The sequence below is a fragment of the Perca flavescens genome, chromosome 12 (genome assembly GCF_004354835.1).
Source record: "Perca flavescens isolate YP-PL-M2 chromosome 12, PFLA_1.0, whole genome shotgun sequence".
NCBI lineage: Eukaryota > Metazoa > Chordata > Actinopteri > Perciformes > Percidae > Perca > Perca flavescens.
The window spans coordinates 23237419-23246679 of NC_041342.1; the positions used below are offsets into that span (position 1 = coordinate 23237419).

General features: G+C 41.9%; 1 protein-coding gene across 2 annotated transcripts; it reads left to right on the forward strand.

The window, feature by feature from the left end:
- Positions 1-1404: 1404 nt before the first annotated feature.
- On the forward strand, positions 1405-9071 carry fzr1b (fizzy/cell division cycle 20 related 1b). 2 transcript variants are annotated; one of them, XM_028592921.1, is made up of 14 exons: positions 1405-1637; positions 1975-2156; positions 2688-2789; positions 2944-3007; positions 3130-3257; positions 3446-3528; positions 4703-4886; positions 5043-5108; positions 5233-5335; positions 5606-5787; positions 5944-6177; positions 7193-7297; positions 8178-8270; positions 8565-9071. In XM_028592921.1, the coding sequence occupies exons 2-14, from the start codon at positions 2079-2081 to the stop codon at positions 8604-8606; spliced, it is 1464 nt and encodes a 487-aa protein (XP_028448722.1). In that variant the 5' UTR covers positions 1405-1637; positions 1975-2078; the 3' UTR covers positions 8607-9071. The 2 variants fall into 2 exon arrangements, with proteins under 2 accessions (XP_028448722.1, XP_028448723.1); XM_028592922.1 differs by lacking the exon at positions 1405-1637 and adding an exon at positions 1648-1895.
- The last annotated feature ends 190 nt before the right edge of the window (positions 9072-9261 follow it).

Below are 9261 nucleotides of genomic sequence, written 5' to 3' on the forward strand. Positions count from 1 at the left end.
TCAATCTACTTAAAGTATCAACAGTCAACACACTCTGCACTTCTGCACACTGCAGAAGGATATTTTATAGTGTATTACGTTGTCAGACTGTTACTGATGCATTATTGCACAAGTTGAATTATCTGTAGTAGGCCTAGCTAGTTTTAACTACACTACTCCACATAGCCACATTATAAACCAGGGGGGGTGGGGGGGGGAGATGATTAAATGGGTATAAAAAATTTATTCTGCTTCACAAATTGGTATTCATGGGATGCAAACTGTTATTTAAATGAAGATAAGTGAGACATTAAGAAGGGAATAACTCTTTGGTTGAACTGCTGACAACTCATAAACATCTGAAACGGAGCAAGGGCCCCGATCAACACAGCGTTTTTTGTAAGGGTTCACAAGGCAACAAAGGCTAATACTTTCCACTGCTGATAACATACTGTATATATGCGCTTTGTCTGTTTTGAAAACAGAGACACCATTGAGCACAATGTAAACAGCGTAGACGTAGGCTGAGCGTCTCGCTGTAGGCCTATGTCGAAGGGCAGCGTGGTAGAGGGGCCTACGTGCAAGATCAGAGTGCCACCAGATATGCCATGCCTTGTCTCCACTCTACCATGTCAGCCTCATTAAACCCCAGACAGCAGCAGGCCAGTTTTCCTGTTCTTCTCTCTCTCTCCCTCTCTCCCTCTCTTTTTCAGTGTTTTAGTGGTTCAGAACAAATGAAAGAGTTCAAAGAGGAAACCTTTATCTGCCGGTTTTGTTTGCAAAATGTGCTCTCTGGTGCCGTTAGCAGGGGAAAATCAAGTGTCAGTTAGGGCAAGTGTAAGATCTTTATTTACTTTGAAGTCCCGCTCAGGCAGGGGCCCTCAGTCAAGCATGTGCTACCAGTGCTCTCACTCTCTCTCCTGAAATAAAGCTATTGATGACAGCACAGATGGTATGCAAATTAAGTGAGAGGTTGGTTTTAATTGGAAATTGTTATTGCACCAAATATGGAAATATTTGGTGTTTTATATGTTATATGGGTTATGCGTGAATAAGTATATATTGCTATTGTTTGAAATATATATTCTGACAAAATCAAAGGTTATGAAGTATAAAGAATAAAACACAATGTTAAATAATGTGGGACCAACCGAATCAAATACATAAATGGCCTAATTTAATTCATAGAAATTTCTTTTACAGGTTTTCGGTTACACTGCTCCCACCTAAAATATGCAATTGCCAATGTCTAATAAGAATACTTCTTCTTGAATGCACTGGGTAAATTATTTACCTAGTGCCCTTTATAAAAAGGGCGCGATATTTACCAGTGCAGTAGCGACACCTTGTGGCCACAGGGGTTAATCACAGTGTGACTTGGAATGCAGCGAGCATGTAGGGCCTATCGCCAGCGGGCGTCGCTGTTGAGCTGCGCACACTCATTGCACACACCGCACAGACAGCAGAAGTCAACCAAAGAATTTCTGCTACAGCTGATTCGGTCGCCATTTTTGTTGCGAACATAAACAACACCAGTGAGTCGCGTTGGCATTTGGATGTACCGCTGTATGGAAGAAAGCGACCATAGCCTCCCCCCGCTGCAGCGCTGACATTTTCCACCGGAGATGACAGCTGATTTGGTCACCTGAGCCAGTCGGGTAAGAACGCCTCGCGGTCGAGCAGCAGGGTCCTGAGCTGCTGATGTAACATTTGCTGTTTAAATGGGTTGTTGTGTGCGCACGATGCCATGACAACGACGCAGCTGTCATTAGCACACTATATGGATCCGATTTTACTTCGATATCTGTCTGCGTTTATGCGAGAAAATGCACACTTGGTTTTTGGAACCATATAACGTTAGTACCGCGTACCTGACGTGCGCTGACATGTACAGACATCGTGCTAAAGGCCACCTGGTATGTGTTCATGACACACAGCCAAAAGAGCTGCTTGTATCTTTGTATTTCTGTATTAAGACGAGCTGTTTTCCCACAGAGATGGGGCTCCAGGGTGGATTTCCTCAACGGGAGGGAGCGGAGGTTTAAAGGGGGGGCGGGGAGGGCAGCAGAGGGGCCTTGCTGCTCGTCAGCCCTGAGGAGATGGACCAAGAGTACGAGAGACGGCTGCTGAGGCAAATCAACCACCAGAACCTGCCGACAGAGGCCCGCCTGTCAAAGGTGAGATACAGAGACTGTGTGTGTGTGTGTGTGTGTGTGTGTGTGTGTGTGTGTGTGTGTGTGTGTGTGTGTGTGTGTGTGTGTGTGTGTGTGTGTGTGTGTGTGTGTGTGTGTGTGTGTGTGTGTGTGTGTGTGTGTGTGTGTGTGTGTACCTCTTGTCTAACTATATTTGTGGGGTCCAAAAACCGGGAGTTCAGTATGCTTGTGGGGTCCCGACAGCTTTGTGGGGCCAAAATGCTGGACCCCACAACTTTGAAGGGCTAAGACTTGGGTTTAGGATTAGGGTTAGCATTAGGTTATGGTTAGGGTAAGGGTTAAGGTTAGGCATTTAGTTGTGATGGTTAAGGTTAGGGTAAGGGACTAGGGAATGCATTATGACGGGTCCCCACAAAGATAGTGTGTGTGTGTGTGTGTGTGTGTGTGTGTGTGTGTGTGTGTGTGTGTGTAAATGCCCTGAATAATATTGTGCCCGGTAGTAAAAACCCTGCTGCAAATTCACTGTCCCTCTTTTTCCATCCTTTTCCATCCCAGTGTGTAAGTGTTACCTGCAGTCCTGTCAGTGTTAAGTCAGGGGACCGCTTCATTCCCACCCGAGCTGGAAGCAACTGGAGCATCAACTTCCACTACGCCAATGTGAGCAGTTCTTCATCTCCTCAGTTACATAATCACTTGACTTTTTACACTGCCCTACAAAAACACAGTTTGATAGTCAAAGGTGTATATATATATATATATATATATATATATATATATAAAAACTTGCAAACCCTTCCTTTTCTCTCTGCAGGAGAACTGCCGCTCCCCAAATCAGAACCATAAGGCAAAGGATGCAAGTTCAGACTCGAGCAAAGGTCAGACATGTGTACACCTCTGAATTCCCCCAGTTGTCGTTTTTCCTTTTCTTTTCCTGAGCTATAGTGTATCTCTAGACCATCTGTGTTTCCATCACCTTTTTCCACTGCCACCCCTCCAGATGCTGTGGCGTATGCTGCCCTGTTGAGGAATGAGTTACTGGGGGCAGGGATAGAGACTGTGCCAGACCCTCACACAGATGACCGGCGGCACGCAGTCCTCTCCCAAGACTCTCACAGCCTTTTTAGGGTATGAGTCATGAAAAAAAATATGGCTATCCAATTCCAGACTAATTTGTTTCCAAAAAGCTCCTTAAAGACACTAACACTGACGTTGTAATGATGAAGTTGTAAAGCAAGTAGTAATGATAATAACTCATTTGCTAGAGTGACTTAACTGCAAAATAATCCTTGACTATAATTCTGCTTTCTCCACAGTACACTGTACACACTAAGAGAGTGCCTTTCGATAGCGATAATGAAGTCTCACCCTACTCCCTTTCTCCACTTAGCAACAAGAGGTATGACATATCTCACATACTGCACACTGAACAGAAACACTGCTTAAACTATGCTTAGAATCAGAAAAGGATTTATTCCCAAGTAAGTAACACATACAAGGAATTTGCCTTGGTGGATGGTGCATACCTAAACATTAACATATTAAAAAGGTAAATCAAATATATATATATATATATATATATATATATATATATATATATGTATGTATGTATGTATGTATGTATGTATGTATGTATGTATGTATGTATGTATGTATGTATGTATGTACACCCCTATGTGAAATTCCCATAGAGGCAGGCAGATTTTATTTTTAAAGGTCAGTTATTTCATGGATCCAGGATACTATGCATTCTGATAAAGTTCCATTGGCCTTTGGAATTAAAATAGCCCCACATCATCACATGCCCTTCATCATACCTAGAGATTTTATCATGGGGTACTTTCCATAAGATCATCTCTCAATGCAATTCAAACCAGCTATTAGGCTAACCAACATAAAACCATGCCAATCTCTAGGTATGGTGAAGGGCATGTGATGATGTGGGGCTGTTTTAATTCCAAAGGCCAAGGGAACTTTATCAGAATGCATAGTATCCTGGATCCATGAAATAACTGGCCTTTAAAAATAAAAATCTGCCTGCCTCTATGGGAATTTAACATAGGGGTGTACTCCTTTAGTTGCCAGCGGTTTAGACATTAATGGCTGTGTTGAGTTTTTTTGAGGGGACTGCACATTTACACTGTTATACAAGCTGTAAACTTAATACTTTACATTGTAGCAAAGTTGAATTTCTTCAGTGTTGTCCCATTAAAAGATAGAAATATTTACAAAAATGTGAGGGGTGTACTCACTTTTGTGAGATACTGTGTGTGTGTGTATATATAGATATAGATATAGATATATGTGTGTGTGTGTGTGTGTGTGTACAATATAACTGTTTAACAATAAGAAAACATGTTGTATGGTTTAGTGCAGGATGTGCAAAAATGTTGAGGGATGTGCAAAAGTTCAGGATATGTAGTATGTGCAATGGACAGTCCAGGATGTTTGTTAATGTAACGTGTAGTGTCTGGGGTGGGTTTAAGATACTGTGTCAGTGGGGGTCCCGGGCCCTGTTAATATGCTGTTATAGATAACTTAACTTTCCCTATTTTGTCTCGATGTTTCTGTAGTCACAAGCTGCTCCGCTCTCCTCGTAAACCAGCCCGTAAGATCTCCAAGATCCCCTTCAAAGTGCTGGATGCGCCGGAGCTACAGGATGACTTCTACCTCAACCTGGTGGACTGGTCAGCAGGCAACTTGCTCAGTGTCGGTCTGGGTGCCTGCGTCTACCTGTGGAGTGCCTGCACCAGCCAGGTCAGAGGAGAACTAAAGGCAGTCATTTACACTTTTACAGTTTTATTGCAGAATTTCTTCTCAGTTGATGCCTAGAAGGGAAGGAAGAAAGTCTGTGACTGATCTGCCTAAGAGAAAAGTGGAAATGGTTAATTTATGTACTTTGCGTTCTAACAGGTGACAAGATTATGTGACCTTTCAGTGGATGGAGACTCTGTTACATCAGTTTGTTGGAATGAGAGGGTGAGCTGCCAGAACTGAACTGAACTGCTTATTTACGACAGTAGTATAAGAGGACATGAACTGTTTGTAAGGAGAAAAATAATCGGAAAATAACAGCGTGATTTGTTCCTGATCCTCCTTTCAGGGGAGTCTTGTTGCCGTGGGAACCCACAAGGGTTACGTTCAGATCTGGGACGCAGCAGGAGGGAGGAAGCTGACCAGCCTGGAGGGTCACTCGGCACGTGTAGGTCAGTCGTAGCTGGAGTAAGGTGGAATCACAGACTGTTGGTTAAAATCAGTTTGAGTCTGCTTTTAGGAAACTAAAAGGAAATAAAGGAAAATCTCCCAACATAGCTTTTGAAAAGAATTTTAACAGAATTTAATTTAATAGCCCAAAATTCCAACACATACTGTATATTGTACTACTGAATGTGTTATTATCATATAAAAAACGGCAGATAGATTTTTGATAGCCACAGTGAAATATGAGACCCTCCCTCCCCCACTTTGTGCTCAAGGCGCCCTGGCATGGAACGGAGAGCAGCTGTCGTCGGGGAGTCGGGACCGAGTGATCCTACAGCGGGACATCAGAACCCCCCCTTCGGCTGAAAGGAGGCTGCAAGGTCACAGACAAGAAGTGTGTGGTCTCAAATGGTCTCCTGACCACCAGCACCTCGCGTCCGGAGGCAACGACAATAAAGTGAGAGAGTTTAAAACTCAATTCATTTTTTTTTTTTTTTTTGTCAGTGATTTTTGCATTAAAAATAATCCGGAGACTAAAGCCCAAATAATCTGTGGCTGTTAAAGTGAACATGTTCTAGTTTGAAGAACCCATTCCTTGTTGTCTCCCGTCCAGTTGTTGGTGTGGAACAGCTCCAGCCTTCTCCCTGTGCAGCAGTACAGTGACCACCTGGCGGCAGTGAAGGCCATCGCCTGGTCCCCCCACCAGCACGGGCTGCTGGCGTCAGGGGGCGGCACCGCCGACCGCTGCCTGCGCTTCTGGAACACACTGACGGGTCAGGCGCTGCAGAGCACAGACACCGGCTCCCAGGTCTGCAACCTGGCATGGTCCAAACACGCCAACGAACTGGTGAGGGGACACACACACACACACACACACACACACACACACACACACACACACACACACACACACACACACTCTCAAATGTATATGCCACCCCGGAGATGTTATCTTTGTATGCAGAAATTGTCCAGCTTAAGGATAATGACAATATAATTACCAATTAAATGTAATTTAATATTTGGTAAAAATAAATAAATAGTATCCTTCTTTATCCATTAATGTAATAAATTAACAAAAAATGTAATCACATTGGATAAAAATAAGAACATCCTGCCCCCATGTAGAATGTAAATGTAGGTATTACTACAGTGTAAAGCTAGATAGTGTGAAATGTGCTATATTATCAGAAAACAAATAATATACTTTCAGTGTAGAGTAGGGCTGCCACCTCTTAGTCGATTAGTCGACTAATCGGTTGTTTTGGTCTTAGTCGACTAAGATTTCTTTAGTCGATTAGTCATTTTTTATGCTTATTCATGCTTAATTACTTATTTCCAAGAAACTTCTGAGCACATTTATGGTAAACACAAGATTTAAAGTGGTGCTTTTGCAGGATTAATTGTGGAGAAACTCAGTTTTACAGATGGTTAATTAACTACATTTATATTGTGCTTTTCTAGTCTTAACCACCTCTCAAAACGTACAGCTCTGTCAATTAAATCTATTAATCGATTAGTCGACAAAATCGTATAAGTGTTAGTCAACTAAGAATTTCTTTAGTCGAGGACAGCCCTAGTGTAGAGATTTTAGAACGGTATGTAGCCATTAATTAACATTTTGATTGCAAGTAGAGGGACATTTTGTTACATTTTGACCAGTTAATTTACACTTAGTTTCCAATATTTCAAGTGATTCAACTGTAGAGTGAGACTGTACTGTACTTAGTGTCAGTTTTGTATTGGATTGAATTATACTGACACTTATATAATACAGTACAGACTAGCACTACAGAACTCCAAACTAAGTAGATGTGTACATGTTTTGCATTTTTAGCTAATTGTTCTCTCTTTGTTTACAGGTGAGCACTCACGGCTACTCTCAGAACCAGATCCTGGTGTGGAAGTATCCGTCACTAACACAGGTGGCTAAGTTGACAGGACACTCCTACAGAGTGCTGTACCTGGTAAGACTGCAGGTTTAAATCAGTAGCCATGCAGGTTGAATGTAAGGGTCAGTGGAACTGGACTGCCAATAACAACATGTACAAATACAAGTTGAAGTCCGGCATTTAAAATCAGTACACAACTAGTATCGGAAAAATGTACTTCAAAGTTTCAAAAGTAAAAGCACTCATTATGCAGAGTGGACCCCCCTTTGTTATATTTAATTTACATTATTGATTTATTACTACTGATGCATTAAAGTACAGGCTGCATTTTAGCCGGAGGTTGAAAAGTCTCCCTTTAATCAGAGCCCTCACATAAGAATGTAGTAGAGCCTAAATAGTAATACTTATCACTTAAAAAAAGCAACTTAGAGGAGAGTGACAAGGCAAGGTGGGATTTCTGTTTTTGTTTGTTTTCCTTGAGACCGCAGAGGGTGGTGGGATGGGAGGGTTTTTTCTTCTTGTTCAATTGTATTTGTATGTTCTGTATGTTCTAAATATAAAAAAAACACAATAAAAAAATGTATCTTAAAAAATAAAAAAAGCAACCAGGGAAGAAACCGAACTAAGTGACTGTCTGCTGCCTATCGATCTCCTCCAATCCGTTTCATTACCGCACACACAACAAACAGCGCTATCCTTCTATGTTGATAAATAATTATTAAATGACTAAAGCTGGATTACTGTGCCTTATTACATGGGTAATTTTTGGGGTAATATATATGTAATACACAGTATTACAGACAGTATGAGAAAAAGTATGAAAGCATGTTCTAGTAAAAAGAAAAAATAATAGTATGAACCTGAAAATTAGCATAATGTGGGAACTCTCCCGATATACACATACCAAAATGTTCACCCTCTCACCGGTTGTTCTCTGTTTGTCGCCCCATTTGAGGCTGTGTCACCAGATGGAGAGGCCATCGTTACAGGAGCTGGGGACGAGACGCTACGTTTCTGGAACGTCTTCAGTAAAACACGCTGCACCAAGGTACCTGCCACATAGCCATTATATACACAGGTCTGATGTCTTTGTTACTGAATGACTTCTTGAAAGCACTTACTCTCAGCTCTCTGTAAACGCTGAGGGCTCTTTGTGTAGATGATTCAACAGTTTGAAAGTTGATTTGACCAAAATCATAAAAAACATGTCAATGCCTGGATAAGGTCTTGGTTTAAGTTGAATTTGACCAACCAAGAACTTGGATATCTTGGAAATCTTTGGAACGAAGGATATGGCGCGTTTTAATTTTTGTCGACACGTTTAATTTCCTTTTATTCCCAGGAATCAAAGTCCGTGCTGAATCTCTTCACAAGAATACGGTAGCGAGCAGCCCGGGTCAGGACTGGTTTCAGGAGGAGCTTACTGAGCTGTGGTTGAAATTCACAGAGTTACCAACGACACTCACAGACTAGCCCTTAGAGTCCTCTCATCTCAGTGCACCAATCGCCACTACAGCCCTCCTCAAATCCACGTTTTCTACAGAGGGCACGGCCCCAACTTCCAACAACTGCCATCTCTCACAGTGACGTCACTGATAAACACAAAAAAAACAAGCAGTCTATTGCCAGGACACGTTGTCTGCTTAAAAAAGTCAGTCTTGTTCTCTTTTTCTGTTGTGGAAGTGAGGAATTGTTTTTATTATATATTAGCAGAAGTATACATGTAGAGTTATAAGCTATATAATGTAACCACGTCACATTTTTTAAAAGGCTCTCCTTTGTAACAGAAGAAGTAGCCTGATTTGTGTGTGTGTGTGTGTGTGTGTGTGTGTGTGTGTGTGTGTGTGTGTGTGTGTGTGTGTGTGTGTGTGTGTGTGTGTGTGTGTGTGTGTGTGTGTGTGTGTGTGTGTGTGTGTGTGTGTGTGTGTGTGTGTGTGTGTGTGTGTGTGTGTGTTTGGGGATTTCTATATTTTGATAATGAATGAATATGATCTACAAAAGCAGTATACAAGAGAAGAGAAACAATAAATAGGTGAACA

Excerpts from the sequence above, each read along its gene's own strand:
- fzr1b (XM_028592921.1), top strand. The coding sequence starts at position 2,079 with ATGGACCAAGAGTACGAGAGACGGCTGCTGAGGCAAATCAACCACCAG. Across the intron at positions 2,790-2,943 it reads TCAACTTCCACTACGCCAAT|GAGAACTGCCGCTCCCCAAA; the intron begins GTGAGCAGTTCT and ends TTCTCTCTGCAG. Across the intron at positions 5,336-5,605 it reads GGGTCACTCGGCACGTGTAG|GCGCCCTGGCATGGAACGGA; the intron begins GTCAGTCGTAGC and ends TTTGTGCTCAAG.